This window comes from Lynx canadensis, chromosome C2 (genome assembly GCF_007474595.2).
Source record: "Lynx canadensis isolate LIC74 chromosome C2, mLynCan4.pri.v2, whole genome shotgun sequence".
Lineage (NCBI taxonomy): Eukaryota > Metazoa > Chordata > Mammalia > Carnivora > Felidae > Lynx > Lynx canadensis.
This window is the reverse complement of record NC_044311.2, coordinates 48,653,378-48,675,239: the sequence shown is the minus strand read 5'-3', so window position 1 is coordinate 48,675,239 and position 21,862 is coordinate 48,653,378. Positions and strand designations below refer to the sequence as shown.

The following is a 21,862-nucleotide window of genomic DNA, read 5'->3' as shown; positions in this document are numbered from 1 at the left end:
TGCTCTGTCTCTCTCTGTCCCAAAAATAAATAAACGTTGAAAAAAAAAAATTAAAAAAAATAAATAAATAAAATAGCTTTTATACATTATCCCATTGTTAGGATAGCATTTCTGTCTAACTCTTCTGTCAGTATATATGTGTAAATGTCTGCAGTATTATTTAGTTAGTTAATGGTTACTTCTGACTAAACTGAGTTAGGGAAATTTCATTTGTACTTCCTGTATTACTTGTGTGCTTTATAATGAGCCATGCATCATTTTTATTCAAATTAGGATTCTTCTTCAAAACAAAACAAAAAAACAGACATTAAGCCTTTGTGCCAGTATGTAACAGCAGTTAATTCTCAGTAGTAGAACTATGGATGTAGTAGAAATATATGGATGTTGATTATTTTATTTATGCTTTTCTGTTTTTTGGGGGTTTTGTTTGTTTTCAAAATATGGGGTGGAGAACCATTTTTTAAATTATGTTAATGAATCTTCTGCAGAATGGAGCAATACTTAAAACATCAGTGGTTATTCCTTAATAGCAGGCAAAACTTTTCTGTTAAAAAATCAGATAATATTTTAGGCTTATAGGCCATATGGTCTCTGTTAGAGCCACTCACTTCTGTTATTATAGTGTAAACGTAACCATAAATAATAGCTGAGCGAGTGTGACTTTGTTTCAGTAAAACTTTACTGACAAAAACAGGTGTTAGTAAATTTTGTAGGTTGCCAGCCTCTGCTCTAAAACATCACATTTTTGCAAGTGTCTTATAAAGCAAGGAAAACTTACAGCTATTTATATGAGTATATGTTGTATGGCCCCTATAAAAATCTGTATGAAAGGTATTCAAGTTCTGTTACCATTGCTCCCTAGATGCTGCATAACATGAAAGGACAGTTTGCTGAGCATCTTCTTGGAGCTGGATTTGTAAGCAGTAGAAATCCTAAAGATCCAAAATCTAATATAAATTCAGGTAAAGAAGAAAATGCAGTGTAAATAGCTTGCTTTTTGCATTGTTTGTTGTATCTGTATTTTAATTTTTTTCCCCTCTACCTACTCCCAATAGATAATGAGAAGATAATTAAAGCTGTCATCTGTGCTGGTTTATATCCTAAAGTTGCTAAAATCCGACTAAATTTGGGTAAAAAAAGAAAAATGTAAGCATTGAAGATTATTATGAATTATTTCTAATTGTCTCCTTTAGCTTTTGAAATCCTCTTTACGGCAGCAGAGCTTATATTTTAAACTTGTTCTTCTTTATATTTGGGCCATGTTCTTGTTCTTTACTTTTGATCTAAATTGAAGAGAATGCAGGGGCACCTGGGTGGCTCAGTCAGTTAAGCATCTGACTTTGGCTCAGGTCATTATCTCACAGTTTGTCAGTTCAAGCCCCATGTCGGGCTCTGTGCTGACAGCTCAGAGGCTGGAACCTGCTTGGGATTCTGTGTCTCCCTCTCTCTGTTCCTACCCTGCTTGCACTCTCTCTCTCTCTCAAGAATAAAAAATAAAGATTAAAAAAAATAATAAATTTAAGAGAATGCAAACTATTTAACACAGGCATCACTTTCCCTCATAGCACTTACCTGGAGTCAGCTCTCCCATCACCCATTATTCACAAAGAACGTTAATGAAATATAATACTAGGGTAAATATTAGGAAAGTAAGCCAGCTATTAAAAAAAAAAGTGCAGAGGCATCTGGGTGGCTCGGTCGGCTAAGTGTCCTACTTCTGCTCAGGTCATGATGTCATAGTTGGTGAGTTCAAACCCCACGTCAGGTTCTCTGCTGACAGCTCAGAGCCTGGAGCCTGCTTTGGATTCTCTGTCTCCCTCTCTCTACCCCTCCCCTGATTGTGTTCTCTCTCTCTCTGTTTCTCTCAAAAATAAACATTTAAAAACAGTGCATGGATGGATATTACCTAGAGAAGACTTTTTTAGGATTTCTTCTCTTCTAAGACACATAATTTTCTAATTTACCTCTTTGATGAAAATTGTGGTGATTTCACTGTTTTAGGTAATAAGGTATAACTTTTAAATATATGTACAAATAATTAGCCTCAGGAATAATTGGAGACTGCAAGGCATATTTTTTGCCTAGCAGATAAGTTCATTCTAGTGAGGAAACAGCAACTCTAAGTCACAGATGTGTAGTAGTGTGTGAATGAAGACACATTAGACTCTTATGTCATTAAAAGAGTCCCTAGCCAGTGGATTCATACGTGAATATGTTAATTTGAGCATTGTGTCCTAAGGAAGTAATTCCAAATGTTTTTTAAAAAGGTGTATTGTAAAGAACATAGGTGTCCAAAAAAAAAAGTGGGGAAATTATTTGATATTATCATATTATAATGGCATTTAAGCTCATATAAATAAGGCATATAAAACAGTTACTGTACAATAACAAAATAAACTGACATTAAATGAAAAAGTTTGGATATCCTATGATGATAAACATGAAAAAATACAAGATCTCAAAGACAGATTAAAGTGCAGACATTGTTTTAGGGCAGTGCTTCTCAACTGGGGTGACTTTACCTGCCAAGGGACATTTTATTTGACAGTGACATTTGAGGTAGTTCCAGCTGGGGCAGTACTACTAGCATCTAGTAGATAGAGGCCAGAGATGCTGTTAAACCTTTAATATCCAGGACAGCCTCCATGACAAGGATTACTCAGTTTAATATGTCAAATATGCAGAGTTTGAAAAACCTTATTGTCACATAGGAAGTTATGGATAACATGAATTTTAATCATTGTAACTGGATTATCTACACTTTAAGTGAACCAGGTACTTTTTTGATATCATTACTTTGTCAGTTTTTTAAAATATTCATTCTTGTCTTTACAGATAGCTTAACAGAGAGACTCTGAAATACATTTTATAAATTTCTCTGCCATCCTATGAAGGATTTACGGAAAAAAATGTAGTTCTGTTTGTATCGGTGCTTTATTTTGGTCTAGACCAGGGATCAGCCAATTTTAGCATGCTTGGCCAAAATCTTGTTGGTATAAATTTTTATTGGAACAGCCACACCTCTTCGTTTACATGTTTTCTGTGTCTGCTTTCCTGCTTTGTCAGCAGACTTGAGTAGCTGTGATGGAGCTCATCTGGCTTACAAAGCCTAAAATATTTTGTGTGTGGTCCTGTACAGAAAAAGTTTGCCAACCCCTGCTGCTTTCATGATGTAGGGTTATAGGGTGGCATTGGTTAAATAGGCTGTGGTGAGGAAGAATAATTTCTGATTTTATTCTAAGGACTCAGGACTGTGATTTATGAATTTGGTTAGAAGTATTATGAGTTCCTAGAACCATGGAAAGATACTCTTAAAAACAAATAGGAAGGATTAATGGATTAAGAGCTTTTATGTTGTCATTTAATACAGGCAATTACCATTGATTGTTTCAAAAGAAACTGTTAGACATCACCATGTTGAATAATATTGATTAAAGACTCGTGTATTTTGAGGTAAAACTTTTATGACTATCAAAGAAAAGACCCTGGAAATTGAAAGACTGACTAGAGCTATGTCAGAATACCTTTATTCCTTTGCAGTGCAGAAGCATGAAGATAAAAAGCTTCTGCATTGCAAAGGAAACAGTCAACAAAACTAAAAGGCACCCGACAGAATGGGAAAAGATACTTGCAAATGACATATCAGACAAAGGGCTAGTATCCAAAATCTATAAAGAACTTACCAAACTCCACACGCAAAAAACAATCCAGTGAAGAAATGGGCAGAAAACATGAATTAGACACTTCTCTAAAGAAGACATCCAGATGGCCAACAGGCACATGAAAAGATGCTCAACGTCTCTCCTCATCAGGGAAATCCAAATCAAAACCACACTGAGATACCACCTCACGCCAGTCAGAGTGGCTAAAATGAACAAATCAGGAGACTATAGATGGCTGGAGAGGATGTGGAGAGATGGGAACCCTTTTGCGCTGTTGGTGGGAATGCAGAGTGGTGCAGCCACTCTGGAAAACAGTGTGGAGTTTCCTCAGAAAATTAAAAATAGATCTACCCTATGACCCAGCAATAGCACTGCTAAGAATTTACCCAAGGGATACAGGAGTGCTGATGCATAGGGACACTTGTACCCCGATGTTTATAGCAGCACTTTAAACAATAGCCAAATTATGGAAAGAGCCTAAACGTCCATCAGCTGATGAATGGATAAAGAAATTGTGGTTTATATACACAATGGAATACTGCTTGGCAATGAGAAAGAATGAAATATGGCCTTTTGTAGCAACGTGGATGGAATTGGAGAGTGTTATGCTAAGTGAAATAAGTCATACAGAGAAAGACAGATACCATATGTTTTCACTCTTATGTGGATCCTGAGAAACTTAACAGAAACCCATGGGGGAGGGGAAGGAAAAAAAAAAAAAAGAGGTCAAAGTGGAAGAGAGCCAAAGCATAAGAGACTCTTAAAAACTGAGAACTGAGGGTTGATGGGGGGTGGGAGGGAGGGGAGGGTGGGTGATGGGTATTGAGAATGGCACCTTTGGGGATGAGCACTGCGTGTTGTATGGAAACTAATTTGACAATAAACTTCATATATTGAAAAAAAAAATGAGAATAAGGGGCGCCTGGGTGGCTCAGTTGGTTAAGCGTCCGACTTCGGCTCGGGTCATGATCTCACAGTCTGTGAGTTCGAGCCCCGCGTCGGGCTCTGTGCTGACAGCTCAGAGGCTGGAGCCTGTTTCGGATTCTGTGTCTCCCTCTCTCTCTCTGCTTCTCCCCTGCTCATGCTCTGTCTCTCTGCCTCAAAAATAAATAAAAACATGAAAAAAATTTTTTAAAAACTGAGAATAAATGAGGGGTGATGGGGGTTGGGAGGGAGGGGAAAGTGGGTGATGGGCATTGAGGAGGGCACCTGTGGGATGAGCACTGAGTGTTGTATGGAAACCAATTTGACAATAAATTTCATATTTAAAAAAAATACATTTATTCCAAGTATTCCCATTCTGAAATTGGGGGATTTGAATGAATAAGAAACCATTGATAACATTTTAGGATAGGTTTTTAAAAATAAGTTGTAGCTAAAATCCCTTTTAAAGAAAATTCTTAATTTTTTATTTTATATTCGTCTGGGTGTGTAACCTATGAAATTATTTTTTAAAAATGTTTATTTTGAGAGAGTGAGAGAGGATGCACGCTCGCACACAAGTAGAGGGAAAGGCAAGGAGAGAATCCCACACAGGCTCCATAGTGTCAGCATAGAGCCCAACTCAGCACTCAGTCCCATAAACATGAGGTCATGACCTGAGCTGAGATCCTTATTAAAAGTTAGATGCTTAACCGACTGAGCCACCCAGGGTCCCCATAATTGTTCATTTTACAAAGTTATTTTGGAAATTAAAGGTATTGTCAGTATTGTGATTGATGGTAAAATGTATACACTATTCTCTTGGTCTGAATACCTTAGAATTATTTCAGATATTTATTTTATTCTTAGTTTTTTAGTAGTATAGTGTGAATAACAGAATTAAGGGATATTTCCTCACCTAAGATGTTCAGTAATTACACCTGCGAGAAAAGAGTTTGTCATGTGGTTATTCATATTTAACTGATATTTTTCCATGTTTGTTAAAATTCTGTTCACAAATACAAATCTGTAAATTTATGTAACAAAAAGTTAACTCACCTGTGGAATTTTTTTTAGATTCTGGGATTGGTTTGGATCTCCTAGAATTTGTCTAACAAATTGCATTTTAACTTTTTTTAAAGGGTCAAAGTTTACACAAAAACTGATGGACTAGTTGCTATTCATCCTAAATCTGTTAATGTGGAGCAAACAGAATTTCACTACAACTGGCTTATCTATCACCTGAAGATGAGAACAAGTAGTGTAAGTGAATATTTAACATAATCATGCACCTCGAACATCGATCTTTTTTACAGTTGTGTATTTCTCACAATTATGAACAAAATTTGTTCTCTTCTGAAAATTTTTCTTCTGACATGAATTAAGGCTTTTCCTTTTTAATGTTTATTTATATATTTTGAGAGAGAGAAAATGCATGCGTGGGGGAGGGGCAGAGAGAGAGAGAATCCCAAGTATGCTCAGCCCTGTCATTGTGAGCCTGCCAGGAGGTGGTGGCTGTGGGGTGTGGAAGGACTCAATCCCATGAACTGTTGAGATCATGACCTGAGCTGGACATTTAAGTGACTGAGCCACCCAGGCGCCCCGAATTATAACTCTTTGAAGAAAATAATCTATATTTTTAATGTGCAGCAGGTCTATCACGATGGATCTTTGTATTTTATTTAATTGGGACAGTTACTTGCTTTGCATAGTTTTCCTTCAGAGCCTGTTTTGAATAAATACTGGCATTCTTGGGTATAGGGGTTTACACCGTACAAAGAATTTTGCTGGTATTTCAATGTATCAAGTATTGGTCAGAACATTGAGTGAGATTCTGTTTATATATAGATAAAAATAATTTCAGATACGTTAGTGTTTTCATTGTGTCACTCAGGAAATATTTTTTTTAAAGGACAGTGCTATTTGAATTGAAACAAATATAAAACTGTGTTCTCTGGATTAATGAAGACTGGCTAGTTTAAAATGATACATTCTCAAAATTAGTTTCAGTAATCACACTAGCAGGATAACACCTGATTTAGAAGGAAAGCACTAATATCATTAGTACTGGTGGCAGTGAATTAATGTGGCAATAATCTTTCAGACTCCTGAGCATTTTAGTTTGCTTTAATTCTCATTACAGATATACTTGTATGACTGCACAGAGGTTTCCCCATACTGTCTCTTGTTCTTTGGAGGTGATATTTCCATCCAGAAGGATAATGATCAGGAAACCATTGCCGTAGATGAATGGATTGTCTTTCAGTCTCCAGCAAGAATTGCCCATCTTGTTAAGGTGACTGACTTTACATGATTGTCTTTGAATCTGCAGGCAAGTTAGCATGTGATCTTGCGGTTTTGTCCCAAGTGTTATATATGTTGCATTAAACATTTCTTGCTCTATTTGAACAGAGCAAATGGTGTTGAGAAATTGATGCAGTTTCTCAGAATTGTTTTTTGAGGTATTTATGGACCAGCCATTCTAAACGGCTCGGTGTGATTGAAGTTTGAATTTTTTAACTGGAGTATACTTGAGTTGGCTACTCATAACCACACTTTAGTTAGTTGCTCACTAAATATTTCAGTATTATGTATAATAGCTTATGAAATTCCTTGTAACAGCTAAAGTCACTTTTATTTATTACTCCGCTTAATAGTGTATTTGCCGTTGTTGAACATATGTGATTTTTCTAACCTTAGGAATTAAGAAAAGAACTAGATATCCTTCTGCAAGAGAAGATCGAAAGTCCCCATCCGGTAGATTGGAAGGACACTAAATCCAGAGACTGTGCAGTACTGTCAGCTATTATAGACTTGATTAAAACACAGGAAAAAGCAAGTCCCAGGAACTTTCCACCACGATTCCAGGATGGATATTACAGCTGACAACTTTTCTGTGGTGGTCTGAAACTTTGACAGCCATTTTCCATCATAGTTTAATTTTTGGCTAGATGCCAAACCACGGGACATGAATAATTTCCATATGTAAGGTAGAAATCTTCAGTAGGTAGTAAAGATGTAATGTGCATGATTTAACAATGTTATCTGTAGCTATTATAAATATACCATAAAAAGCAATATGTTTTCTGATCATATATTCTGTTGTGGTCATGTCCACACTTTGGGAGGACTGCTCTTATATATATTGAGTGTTGTACCACTTGAGAAATGCCTTTGTTCTTTTAAGAAAAGTTCATCTTTCTGCCCATAGTGACTGAATACAGAAACCGGTAAAAAACAGAATGGTTAGCCAAAAAGCAGTATCAAGTTAAAAATTTGAACACAACCACATTTTTAAGTAAAACTTCTATTAGAGGTAAATTAATCTGTTGTTATAAAGCCCAGTATTTAATAAAATGTACAGTGTATAAATCTCATCTACCTTTTTGGCTTGGTTTCTACATCCATCTATCCTTTGGCTTATTTGATTTTTTTAATCTTTTTAGAATATATTTGTACCCCTTTTACTTTACCCGGTGCAGCATAATGTAGCAATTGAGAACATGAGTCTAGACTTGACCACCTAAGTTCAAATTTCAGTTGTGACTTACCAGCTCCCTTGGACAAGTTACTTGGCTTTTCTCTTTTCTTTATCTGTAAAATAAAGGTAACAATTGTTGAGGATCAAATAAGTTAAAGTGCCTAGACTAGTGTCTGGCACATAGAATGTATTCACTAAATCTTAGTTATTATTTGTCCCTGGATTTTATTTTTTTATAGCAATCCATTTTACATTCATTTTTGTGTTCTGAGTTCTGCTTTACCCTCTTAACCAATGGAAGCTAGCGTGACAGGGCTAGTGATGGGCTAATATTTTCAGCCTTATCAGACTGTGATAGATACTGTTGGTTGCTATCCAACAGCCATTTTTTCCTCCCCATTCGCTTGACTGTTCAAGTGTTCTTCCTCTACATAGCCTTGTGCCCAAGGGTATTAGACTCTCTTCCTCAAGGGTAACTCGGACTGTTAAGCCAGTTCTGCATGGTCTTATTCTCCTTAGAAGTAACTGATGAGGCATGAGTATGTGAACCTGTGTTGTCAATAGCAACTGACGAGTGATCTTCGAGAGGGCATCTGAGAAAGATTTTCCTCACTAGTAGATTTAGAGGAGGAAATTTTCTTCTGTGGACATTGTCTTATCTGAATCTGGCACTGCTGTAGCCATTTTAGGATTCCAGGGGATAATGATGTTGGCTCAGTGGAAAGATATAAATCACTACAGTCCTTGATAATGCTAGTGAGCTGCTGAATTATCCAGTTCTAGATTTGCCTTGCACGTGGACTTATTTTAATATCATAAACCCTTCTTCATTGAGTTAAGCCACTTTTAGGTAGTATATTGTGTATAACTTGGCAGAAAGCATATTAACTGAAACACATGGTCTCCATCATTGAGTGTTTGCTGCGGCCTCTGTTTCTACCATTTCTTTTGTGATCTAACAGTTTGAACCACTTGTCTGACAAAAGGTGTAAAAGTAGTGAACCTGAACATACCGCAAAAAGAAAAGAACATCCTGCTGCACTCTAAAAAATTCAAATTTTACTGTGCCTTCCAATAAATGTAAGGAAACCAAAGGAAGAGTATCGAATAATAACTGGGATTTATTCATAATGCTGTGGTGATCTGAGTAACAGCACTGGTTCAGGTACTGCTCTCATTTCTGGGAATGTGTGTCAACCTATCCTTATTATCTAAAGGTTTTGAATGTACTGTGTCCTAAGTCCATTCTCTTGGCTAGTCTCCCAAAAGTGATCTTTTACTGAATTCTTGCATTGAGTCCTATGACAATATTGTGGTTTTGTCCCTAAACTCAAGGTGACCTGACCATTGGGTCCCATTTGCTCTATGAGTGTTTTTATGTCTGCGTAGGTGTATTTTTTCTTGCTTTTACTCTCCAGTTTAAATTCACAGTAGGCCAAAATGGTCTTGGAAGAAAGCATTTAAAGAATCTCTTTTAAAAAAAGGGGATTATTACTTAATTGGTTCCATGTTCCCAAACCAATATTTAATCTCCATATGAATGAGGAAAATGTTCCTAAAGAATTGTTTAAATCAGCTATTGAGAGAGATTAAAGCGGTTACTATCACTCTCAATTTGTCTTCTGTACAGCTGATCAGGATGGAAATCTTGATTGAAGGTGCTATTTGTGTTGTTTCTTTTGTTTACAAAATAGTATATTACTGAGTGGAAAATTTTGGTCCAGATCTAAGTACTATTTGTTATTTAGTAGTTTTAAAGAATCAAGACATTTAAAAGAAAAATCTATTTGCCTCACCATTCTTAGCAATACCTAGAACTCTTGAGCTCTTGAACTCTGTCTAGAATAACTAAGACAGAAACTTGGGTGGGTGGGGGGGACAAAGAAACCCCTGAGTAATCTTTAAAATGTGTCTTTGAAAAGTGAATGCATGTAATGCTTCCTAATTCATTAACTTGGGCAAAAGCTCTAAATACGTTTATACCTGTTACAGATGATTTTCTGTTCTTCCTTTATTTTTAAAACAAAGTCCACCCTAAAAGCTAGAAATTATTGAAAAGCTTTAGAATGAATTTATTTTAGTACCCCTTCACCCAAAGTAAATCATAAATTTTCTTCCACTCTTTTAGCTCTGTGTTTGTGTATATTTATTTTTAAGTAATTGTGATCATGTGGTATAATATGCTAATTGTTTTTAAATATTTTTATTCTGATTTTAAGACAGTAAACCCTTATTTGTAGAATATTTGGGAATTGAATATATGAAGAAAAGCATGTTACCACTGTTACCTTTTCATGTATTTCCATGCTTTTTTTTTTTTAGCTTTAAGGAATTATTTTATATATAATAAAATTTGCCAATTCAAGTGTATAATCCCATGAATATTGTCAACGTATAAAGTCATGTAATGCCTGCCACCATAATCCTGATATAGAACATTCCCATCACCTAAGTTTTCCTTTTCCCCTTTGCAGTCAGTCCCCTGCCTCTATTCCTACCCATTGACAACCATTGATCTGCTATTTGTCACTATTTTTGCCTTTTCTAGAATTTCCAATAAATGGAAAATCATATTTAGTCTTTTGTGTCCAGTTGCTTTTACTTAATGCTTCTGAGATAGTCATGTTGTTGCATGTGTCAGTAGTTTGTTCCTTTTTTATTGTTTAATTGTATTGCCTTGTATGGCTATACCATAGTTTGTTTATTCTTTGACTAGTTGATGGACCTTTCAGTTATTTTTTTTTATTATTATTATAAATAAAGCTGCTGTGAACATGTGTATACAAGGCTGTGTGTAGATAAAGGTTTTCATTTCTCTTAGGAAGATACCTATGATTAAGATTGTTGTATCATATGGTAAGTGTGTTTAACTTTGTAAGAAACTGCCAAACTGATTTCCAAAGTGGGTGTGCTAGTTTACATTCCCACTGGCAATATATGAGGGGTTCCAAGTGTTTCAAATCCTTGCTAGTACTTGGTATTTTTGTTATTTGGTGTTGTTTAAGGTTAGCCTTCAGTAGATGTGGAGTCCTGTATCATTGTGGTTTTAATTTGCATTTATTTCTATATTGATTAGGGATACCAATCTATAGTTTCCTTTTTGTGGGGTAATGGTGGCCTTACAAAATGAGTTGGGAAGTCTTACTCTTCCAGTTTCTGAAAGAGGTTTGTATAGAATTGGTGTTAATTCCTTAAATGCTTGTAAGAATTCCATGAGGGTCCCTTGGGTGGCTCCACTGGTTAAGTGTCTGACTCTTGGTTTCAGCTCAGGTCATGATCTCACAGTTTTCTGAGCTGGAGCCCCACATTAGGCCTTGCGCTGACAGTATGGAGCCTGCTTGGGATTCTCTCTCTCCCTCTCTCTGCCTGTTTGCCTCTCTCTCTCTCTCTCTCTCTCTCTCTCTCTCTCTCAGAATAAAGAAGTAAAATTATTAAAAATATTCTCTGGTGAAACTGCACCTGACATTTCTTTTTCAGAAGTTTTTAGACAAATTCTATTTAGTAGTTAGGGGACTATTTAGAGCTTTGGTAGTTTGTGGTTTTCCACGAGTTGGCCCATTTTATCTTAGTTGTTGAATTTATGAGTCTGAAGTTGTTTAAATATCTCTTTATCCTTTTAATGTCTGAGGTATCTGTAATGATGTCCCCTTTCATTCTTGACACTGGTAATTTTCTCTTTATTATTAGTCTTGCTAAAAGGTGCATCAGTTGTATTCACCTTTTCAAAGAACCCATTTTTTAATTAAGTTGTTTTCAAAGATTTTATTAAAGATTAATCACACCCAATGTAGGGCTTGAACCCACGACCCTAAGACCAAGAGTCACATGCTCCCCCAGCTGAGCCAGTCAGGCTCTCCTAATTGAGTTGTTTTCTAATTGTGGAGATTTGAGAGTTCTTTGTATATTCTGGATGCCACTGCTTTATCAGGTCTGTATTTTGCAAGATTTTCTCCTATTCTGGATTATCTTTTCTTCTATCACAGAGCAGATATTTTTTTATTTTAACAAGGTTCAGTTTATAATTTTTTTCTTTCATGCATCCTGCATTTGGTTGTCAAAAAAAAAAAAAAATCACTGCCAAACCAAAGATCACCTAGATTTTCTATGTTACTTTCTATTTACGTATGTGTGTATGTATGTTTATTTTTGAGAGAGACAGTGTGAGTGGGGCAGGGGCAGAGAAAGAGGGAGACATGGAATCCGAAGAGAATCCGAAGCAGGCTCCAGGCTCTGAGCTGTCAGCACAGAGCCTGATGCAGGGCTTGAACCCACAAACTGTGAGATTATGACCTGAGCCGAAGTCGACGCTCAACTGACTGAGCCACCCAGGCACCCCTTCTGTGTTACTTCCTAAGGGTTTTACAGCTTTGTGTTTTACATTTAAGTCTAAGTTTCCAAGTGGTTATTTTTATTACTTATTTCTAACCCAATTGTAATCATATAACTCTGTATACAATTTCAATCCTTTAAAATTTGTTGAAACTTGTTTTATGACCCAGGAAATGGTCAAATGTTTTAATATTCTGTGTGTTCTTGAACATATATGCTCAAATTGTGATGTTCTATATATGCCTATTAAGTTTTAAATTATCGTTAAGAACTCCCACACTTTCATTGATTTTTATCTCCTTCTACACTTTTATTTTTATGTAGCAAATGAGAGAGTTAAAGTGTTACAGGCTATGATTTTGGATTAATTTCTTAAATTTCTCCCAATTTTTGTTTTATATATATTGAGACCATATTATTGAGAGAAAATATACATGGATTTTATCTTCCTGGTTCAATAAAACTTGCATCATTATCTAGGGTCTCTCTGTCCCTAGTCATACCTTTTATCTTAAAACCTATTTTGTCTAATATTGACATAGCTACATGTAGTAAATATTGTGAATATTGGGATGTTCTGCCCAGATCCTCCCTCAGGACTGAAGGAATATGTCCTTAGCTGCTGCAAGTGCTGTCAGATGACTGCCTTCACCCATCAGCCCTCTACAGGAATTGTCCTCAGCTGATGGGAATCACTTTACCCAAGGCCACTTCCCCCTGCGGACAGCCTGCATCCTATGACCAGTCAGAGCAGTTTCTAAAGGTATAGTCCCTTTGCCAATGCTCCCTGTCTCTCCACTCTCATCTGGGACTCCAAATGAACCTCTGCATTTTCCTTATCTCTTCTCTATATGCTTCTTTGTGGGTGTTTCTCCTAGCCTCTCTTCCAGTTCACCAACTACCTAATCTGTTAAACCTAGTTCCATAATTTCTAGTGGTGGTGGTTTTTTTTCCCCCCTCAGTTGCTTCTTACAGTTGTTTTGTACTGTGTTGCATTTTAAAGTTTGGCTGAGATTTATCTCTATAAAGATGGTGATTATAATTGTTCTATGCATGTAATGATTTCACTAGAGTCCCTGTATGTTTTTTCTGTATCATTGATGCTGTGTCTCCCAAATGTTTGCTAATTTGTGGAACCTTTTGAGAAATTGTTTTTGGAAATAACTGAGAACTAAGAGGATGCTAGCTTCCTGCAGAGTAAGGCTTAACTTGCTTTTGTCAGGACCTCAGTGTGCTAGAAGCCCAAAGAGCAAAGTTTGCGGTCCTCCAAGCTCATATCCTCACTCCAGAACAAACCCTTTGGAGATTTAATGCACAAGAGTGATAACTGTAGGCACTAAACTCTGCCCTGCGTTATTTGGCACTGTAGTCCCCCAAGTGGCTCTGCCTCTGCTGCTTTCTAAAGTCCAGGGAAAACGCAGCGGTAATTTGGGATATGGAGGATGGAGTAAAGAGGGGAATGGATCTTGCTAGGTTCAGAGAAGGTATATTCATCTCTTTCTTCTTCCATCACTGGCTTGAGGAAAAATCCAACAAAGATGTCTTTGATTGGTGTTTCCTATCACATGGCTGTATTAGGACTAGATACATGATACAGGAGAACTAATCAGCGTTTTACGATTTACAAGTGGTGGTGTAGGCAGAATTTTAAGATAACCCACATTATCCCTGCCCCCTCCCCCCACGTGTTGCATCTGTGGTTATGTGATGTTGCATGGTAAAGGAATTTTGTGGATCTAATTAAGGTCCCAAATCAGTTTATCTGAGTTAATCCTAAGAGTGATTATCCTGTTGTAGGTCTAATAATTATGTGAGTTCCTTAAAAGCAGAGTTTTCTCCAGCTGGTAGCGTAAGATGGAGTCAGATTGCAAATGTGAAAAAGATTAAACATGCCACGGCTGCCTTGAAGATGAAGGAACAGGTCCAAGAAGCTGTGAGCAACCCCCACCCCTGGCAGCCAGCAGAAAAGCAGGGTTCTTGGTCCTACAACTACAAGGAACCGAATTCTGCCAACCACAGGTATGAGCATGAAAGATACCAAGCTCTGGCTGACAAAGCAGCCAGCCAACACTTTGATGTCAGCCTAGTGAGACTGAGACTAAGCAGAGAACCTACCATGCCATATTGGCCTTCTTACTACACAACCGTGAGCTAATAAATGGGTGTGGCTTAAGGCATAAAGTTTGTGGTAATCTGTCATGCAGTAAAAGAAAATACAGGAGTCAGTCTTTGCCTTCCAGCAAGATTCACAAAGTGGTGAAATTTCACAAGCACAAAGGTTTGGCTACTAGGTGGCCAAAATGAGTAGGATGTAACGGGGAACCACAGACTACTTAAGATAGGCTGTTCAGTTGTGTAGTTTTGTGGAAACTGAGAAGAAATCATGGCCCAGCTCTTTAGGCCCCAGCCTTCTGGGGCAGCTGATGCCACCATGTACCCAACAAGGAAAGATCAGTGGCCTCGAACATTAGCTATAGATCCCTTCTGAATAGACCTCTGATTTGACCCAAAATTCAGCAAATTATATACTTACTGCATTCTATAGTGAATTAAATCACACAAGTACTAAAGAACAAGTATATACAAAATCTTTATAAATTCACTTATTTCACCAAAAGTATACAAGCAGTATCAATTCACTGAGACAAAAATGAGTATTTTTGTTCTCCACAGGTCACTGAAGTCCTTGTACAATTCCAAGAAGCTATTCATAGAAACGGAACTAGGTTTGAAAACAGTACTGTGTCATGTAAAAATTACAATTCACTGTTGAAATTAAACATTGTGAATAATGTTAAGTACCTGCTGTATAACACTTTATCCAATAACAGTATTAACTGCTTGCTAAATAAGGCTTTGATTTATAAAATGCACATATTTCCAAGACTGTTTAACATCTCTACTTATAAATTAATTCACAGGATTCCTATAGTTGCTTTTTAGCTTCAAATGGATATTAGCGAAACTAATATGAAATGATCCCCTTTGCAAGCAATGAATTTACTTTCCTTCCTAAATGCAAACATCACATGAAATTAGATTACAACCTTTTTAACCTCTCCTCTAAAGGGTCTGTGACATGAAAGAGGAGACCAATGCCTTGTTTACCAACCTGGAGACATCTCTTGCCATCAATTCACTGATTGGCCCCGACCTCCAGAAACTCAGGGCCTGGCATGTCTTTTACCTCCGGCACTGTATGCATAAGCAAAGGAGAGCAAACAAGGGACCAGAAGGCCCCGTGTGAGCCAAGCATACTGAGCAACCACACTGTGCTTCTGCTTTACTCACTTCACTCATGATCTGGGTACCTGGTTGGCAGGCAATAGATGGGACATGTCACACACAGATCTGAGTCCTCGAATAATGTACCCTTTGCCAGGTTTTTGTCCCTTTGTGGAAGAAAAATGGAGTAGAGAGGAACATAGCTGCCAGTAAAAGTTACTTTCCCCTCTCTCCATCTTCCAAACCGTCACTCCCTATGAAATGTACTATTAAAATGATTTTTCTCTCTCCTTGCACCAATGGAAGAAATGAAGTTCTGCAGACACCCACAGTTAAGAGATCCTCCAGATCCAGCAAACAAGACCCTTAGGACATATGAAACAGATTCCCGTTAAGACCAAACTGTTATGCTTCAATTAGGTACCAGGCTGGCATCTTGATACCTTGGTGAGGCCTAAATTTTACCTTCCTTGAGACTGTATTTCAGCCAATTGCCTGTTTGGAAACAGGAGTAGGAACAGTCAAAAATATTAAATTATAAAAGGCAAAAAATTACTAAAGGCAAAGCAGCCTCATGTCAGTTTATCAGCTCATGTGGGAATATTTTTTAAAAAAGTACGACCCCTGTCCTACATTCAGGATTTTGTCACTTATGTGAACCATCTAAATCCTATCTTATTAGAGTAGCTCGAGTTTTATCAGGCTATACCAGTATTGGGTGAGGTGAATCTAAAAAGAAAATCTCCTAAGTAAGCTTCTCTCCTAAGGAGAAAAGAGGTGGCAAAAATTCAAGTGTCAATTTCCCTTTCCTGGGAAGAATTTTAGAAAAACTCAATAGCTCATCTTTTGAGCTCTACCAGCTCCTTATGAAATCCTCATAGCATTAGAATCATCTAAAATACAAGAGGCAGAAAACATAGTTACAAAACTGGGCATTCTTTAAAAACAACTCTTGCTAATACTGGGAAAACCATGTAAAGGAAATGTCAAAAGGGGGACAGAAACATCCTTGGCAAAGTGAGGAAAGAGAATACCAGGGTACAGCATCTAATATACATTTTTAATGCCAGAAAATGGTGAACCTAGGAGGAGCTGAGAGGCGGCCTGGTCCCTGAAGTGGACTGCTCAGCTATCTGCGGACCTAAGGAAGTTTGCAAGTGGGTGGCTGTGCATACACCGAACCTTGCGAACTAACTGGTAGCTGTTCTCATGAGAGAGCATAACCACCTGGCAAGCTTAAAGGCAAGTGTTTTCATTCTTTTAATTAAACAGGCTGTGTTAAAATTCACAACAAAGCCAGCCCAGAACCAAGCAGCCCGCTGTGATGTAGTGCAAATCTCGCGGTAACGCAAGGCCGTCGAGAGGCTACACATTGGTTTCCAGTCCTAGCAAGCGTCCCATTCTCTCCACGTTCTTGTCAATTGTAGCCTGACAGGTTATCTCCTTGGCACATTCCATAGGAAACCAGCCTCTCTCTCCGTCTCGCAGTCGTTCCCCCTCATACCAGCCTGCAAACAGGAACAGAGTCTTCATGAAGCAATGAGTGTCTGGATGAATCTGGACCCTGCCTGGCTCTGAGGAGGATGTACCCCAGCTTGTGCATGACGTGATGGAAGGTGAGGAGAAAGTGCAACATAGGGAAGGGCCTCAAGGAGGAATGAATGACATACCCGAGGTGGCACACAATCAGGAACCCTGAAGGAAGAAGGTTGAAAAGAGCCTGGGAGCTTGGGCTGGGCTGGAGAAGGGGATGCTGTGCATAGGTAGGGGCAGCAGGAAAAGGATTTTTTTTTTCCTTAAGTGAGGAAGGAAGAACCTCAAAATGAGAAGTCACTGGGGGAGTAGGAAGGAAGGGAAACATGGTTCCTTTTGAATAATACACCATGTGACTGCATTCCTATTCAGAAACAAAAGCAATGGTGTAGCTAGAGGAAAGGCAGGAGCAAATGAGCAAACAAACCAAAGGGATATGAAATATGAGCGAGCTTTAATAATGAAATGAGACTCTGATTCTTTGGCACCCTGAATGCTGCACCAGGAGTATCCCTAAGAACCCCCACTTACCATCGCTGACACGTTGATAGATGAGAACCACATCTGCCACCTGTAGGGAGAGTTCGTCTGGCTGTTTGGCAGTGAAGGATCTAATGATTTCTACCTGGGTCAGTGCTGCGGGGGTAAAGGGGATATACTAAGCTCCCAGTAGCAGAACAGGTACAAATCAATACAGTATATTTACTCAATCTTTCTGTGCAATTCAAGGCCAGCTTGACAGAAACAAGTTATGTGCAATTCAAGGCCAGCTTGACAGAAACAAGTTAAGTTTCTATCAAGCAGAAACTCTGTTCCTCGAACAGTCTTATTTGGCTAAGAGCTTTAGAACTTTAGAAGCTCAGGATCAAGAGAAGTCTCTTATGATGCATGCATCCCCTCAAAAATAACCTTGATAAGGAGCCATTAGTCATGTCACATAATAGAGCAGACAACAGCCATTGTGCATTGGGGAAACTGAGGCCAGACAGATTAGGTGATGTGCCAAGGCCATGCAACTAGTGATAAAATCTGCAGTACCCCCATTCTCCTGGTTCCCACCCAGGGGCTTTTCCCTAGTTCACCAGCACAGGAAAGCTGCCAAATAAGGTCAGAAATAAAAGGAGCTCCAACTGAAAGTCAAACAATATTTCGAGTTCTCCCAACATGCTGGCTCATAACAATTGTAACTTCAGTGACTTGATACTGACATGAGTTCTTAATTTTTTTTAAATATAAAACTTGATTTTAGGCAACTTTTAAACCAATCACTTTAGCTTTGGCTCTAAGCTTAAAGCTATGATCTCTGAGTGCTCCAAGCTAACCACTCTGGCTGCCCTAGTTCTTTCGTTTTGACCTTCCAGCTAGAAACATCCAGAAAAACATAAAATCAAAGTCAAGGTGCTACTAAGCACATGACACCACCCTTTATTTACTGCATCAGTTTCTACTTCCCTAGAAGAAGGAAATGTATTTTCTTAATGTTAGCACTTTAATAAATAAGGTCAAAAGGAATGGTAACATAATTTTCTTTAAGATTAAAAAATACATTCCACTTTGATTCAGACTGTCAGTATGGAGAAGGCTTAAACGTGCAACTCCTGCCCACTAACAACTGCTGAAAATCGAAGAGGTTTACAGTACAAGCAGAGCTTTCAATGTAAGTTACTTAACTTAATCCTGACAATATCCCTGCATCGTATATAGGGATACCCCTGACTTGCAGATGCACAGGCTCAGGAAGGCTGTGCAACAATTGGCCACGTTTACACAACAAAGAACTGCACCTTGGATTTGAATTCAGACCTCCTGACCTCCAAGGCAGGGATCACACAGTTCTGATGTAGGGCCACAGGAAGGAAAGCCTGGAGGAAACTTACAGCGCAGGTATTGTGGCCATTAAGCACTAATAACCCAGCGTCCAGCAGGGGGCACAGCCCCTCCACATTCCAGAGCAGGCTGCCCTCCAGGTACTTACAGGTTCGGTCCAGAGGTTGCTTCCCGCTACTGTGTCCCAGGGCGGTGATCCAGCGGGCTCGCTCACTCCTAAAACACACAGCATATCCAACTGAGAGATTCAAGGTGTCTGGACACAGAATGCAAAGCCATTCCCAGAAAACAGGGAGAGACTCCCCAGAGAGTTATGGGGGTGTATGAGTTGTTTAAAAAGGATAACCTGGGGAATCTAGGCTGAAAATTAGTCAACACTGTTAAAACAGATTCTGAATGAATTTGACTAATCATTGATTAAACAGAATTTAAGTTTAACATTTTTAAATTTTTTTAATGTTTATTTTTTGTGAGAGAAAGACACAGAGCATGAGCAGAGGAGATGTAGAGAGAGAGACGGAGACACAGAATCCGAAGCAGGGTCCAGACTCTGAGCTGTCAGCACAGAGCCCAATGTGGGGGCTCAAACTCAGGAACTACAAGATCATGACCTGAGCTGATGTCGGACGCTAAACCGACTGAGCCATCCAGTTGCCCCTCAACATTTTTTAAATTTAAATTCAAGTTAGTTAACATACAGAGTGGTTTTGGCTACAGGTGTCGAACCCAGTGATTCATCTCTTACATATGACACCACTATTTAATAAAGAGCTGATTACAGTATCACATAATCACATATTTAGTATATTCAATCTGATATTTTAACATTTCAAAAAGGTGAATTTCATTAAAAAAAACTCCTAGTAAATCAGTTTCTCTACACTCTCTTCTTTCCCCACACTCAAACCATTTCACAAAGATGAGAAACTTGACCTATTTAAAGTTGTGTAGTTCTTTATACAGCTAATACTGCCAAACATGAGCCTTATTGAAATAAAAATTCTTTGAACGTTTTTAGACTGTTCACAAATGCTTAAAATGGCTTAATGAATATAGCCAAAAAAATGTTGAGGGAAAAAACGAACTGGGACTTTTTATATAAAGCCATCATTACATGAAACAAAACAATTATTTAAAGGATCAGAAGTTTCAGATAAGCATTATTCCATAATTCAGTTATCCTCCGAAGGTCCAGTATCAAGATTGCAATTAAGTAAATAAGGCTCACACACACACTTTAAAATCTTTGAGGCACTTAGTAACTAACCCATACTACATAGCAGACACAAGCATGTGACATCCATTACTTCATGTAATCCTCCTAAAGCCCATTTAAAGGATGAGAAAGAAGGCTGTGTGGAGGTCCCAAGGCAAGTGATACAAGTTGCCAGTTTTTATAAGGCACTCCACTATCTTAAGAAGGGGCACCTTTATGCCCGTACTTGAAATACATTTTTTCTCCTGTAACGGCTTGTACCTAAAGATGGTTGTCACCCTTGCCCCATCTTCTCCGCCCCTCAAGCATCCTTCCACACAGACTGCTTGTGAGCCTGGGGCATGCCACGCTGTTCCACACCCTTTCCTGCCCATTCCCACTCTCAAGTAGAACCTCTGTTTCCACCCCTCATACTCATCATTAATGAAGAACATCCATAAAACAATGCACTAATCTTAAGTGTATACAGATCTGTGAGTGCTTATGTAGGTGCACCCAACACCTTGTGTCCCTTTCCCATCAATAACCTCCCACAAAGGGAACCACCACCAGAGGCTCATTTTACCTGTCGTGTACTTTATAATGGAATTCTTCAGCATGTCCACTCAATCTTGCAAACACAAGCCTCACCTCCTCCAGCTAGCCTCCTCTGATGCAGGAGCCCACACCTCCATCCCCATCCAGTTTGCCAATTCTGCTCCCACGCACTCCTCTGCTCAGCCCTATCCCGTTGCTGGCCAGCTGGAAGCCTCGAAGGCAGGCATCTTGCCCGTTCAGTTCACTGCCGTATCTCCAGAACATAACCAAGGCCTATAAAGATCTGTTAACCGGATGATCATGACCACTCATCACATACTGACCCCCATTTAGTGGCTTGTCTGTTTCTCTTGGCCATAAACTTCAGGAGGTAAGGCATTGGGGTCTTGTTCTAAATAGTTATTAGAGCACTTATGTGCCAGCTGTGCTACTTTTTTGTATTTGGTGAGTACCATCTAATTTAATCTTTAGGACAATACTGAAATTAAATATTACCATTCTTCCCCCCCACACCCTCCAGAGGACAAAGCTGAAGTGTTAATAAGCATTTGCTCACAGTGACACAGCTAAGTGATGGAGTCAGAAAATAAGCCGGGTAGGGGTGCCTGGGTGGCTCAGTCAGTTGAGCGTCCGACTTCAGCTCAGGTCATGATCTCACAGATCGTGAGTTCGAGCCCCATGTCAGGCTCTATGCTGACAGCTCGGAGCCTGGAGCCTGCTTTGGATTCTGTGTCTCTCTCTCGAAAATAAAATAAAACATTAAAAAAAATTAAAAAAAAAAAAAAGGCAGTCTGGGATCTAGAAGGTGATGCTCCCTATCAGGTGCTCTCAAAGTAATGAGGGAAGAAGTCAGGAAGGGTGGAAACTGCGATGTGCTGAAAGACAGACTTAGTTAAGAAAATGAGGCTGGGCCCTAATCAAGCTGATGCATCAGGTAGTAATGTGCACAATTTGTGTAGAAACCGATGATACGGCTTGCTTTAAAAAACAAAACAAAAATAGTATAGGACACAAAGGGCCTCGGGGTGGTTTTATAAGGAACAAGTTTTATAGAGCACAGCCTTCTTTAAAATAATCTTAAGCCAACACTTAAATCCTTGATATCATCTCTGTCAGATATAAGATCTATTT

The 21,862-nt window shown here is 38.5% G+C and overlaps 2 protein-coding genes across 5 annotated transcripts in view; one reads left to right on the top strand and one right to left on the bottom strand.

The window, feature by feature from the left end:
• DHX36 (DEAH-box helicase 36) overlaps positions 1-10,641 on the top strand; it is a 51,476-nt gene extending 40,835 nt beyond the window's left edge. Inside the window, exons 21-25 of the mRNA XM_030328964.1 lie at positions 863-962; positions 1,056-1,146; positions 5,726-5,846; positions 6,727-6,879; positions 7,284-10,641. Coding sequence (XP_030184824.1) covers positions 863-962; positions 1,056-1,146; positions 5,726-5,846; positions 6,727-6,879; positions 7,284-7,469 — 651 coding nt within the window. The 3' untranslated portion in view covers positions 7,470-10,641. The remainder of the gene's footprint in view (positions 1-862; positions 963-1,055; positions 1,147-5,725; positions 5,847-6,726; positions 6,880-7,283) is intronic.
• Positions 10,642-14,959: 4,318 nt separating this feature from the next.
• The window catches only part of ARHGEF26 (Rho guanine nucleotide exchange factor 26), a 134,965-nt gene continuing 128,062 nt past the window's right edge, over positions 14,960-21,862 (bottom strand). For all 4 annotated transcript variants that reach the window (XM_030329554.1, XM_030329555.1, XM_030329552.1 and 1 more), the window contains 3 exons: positions 19,127-19,194; positions 17,683-17,787; positions 14,960-17,126 (listed from right to left, as the gene is read on the bottom strand). In XM_030329554.1, the coding sequence (XP_030185414.1) occupies positions 16,984-17,126; positions 17,683-17,787; positions 19,127-19,194 (316 nt within the window). In that variant the 3' untranslated portion in view covers positions 14,960-16,983. The remainder of the gene's footprint in view (positions 17,127-17,682; positions 17,788-19,126; positions 19,195-21,862) is intronic.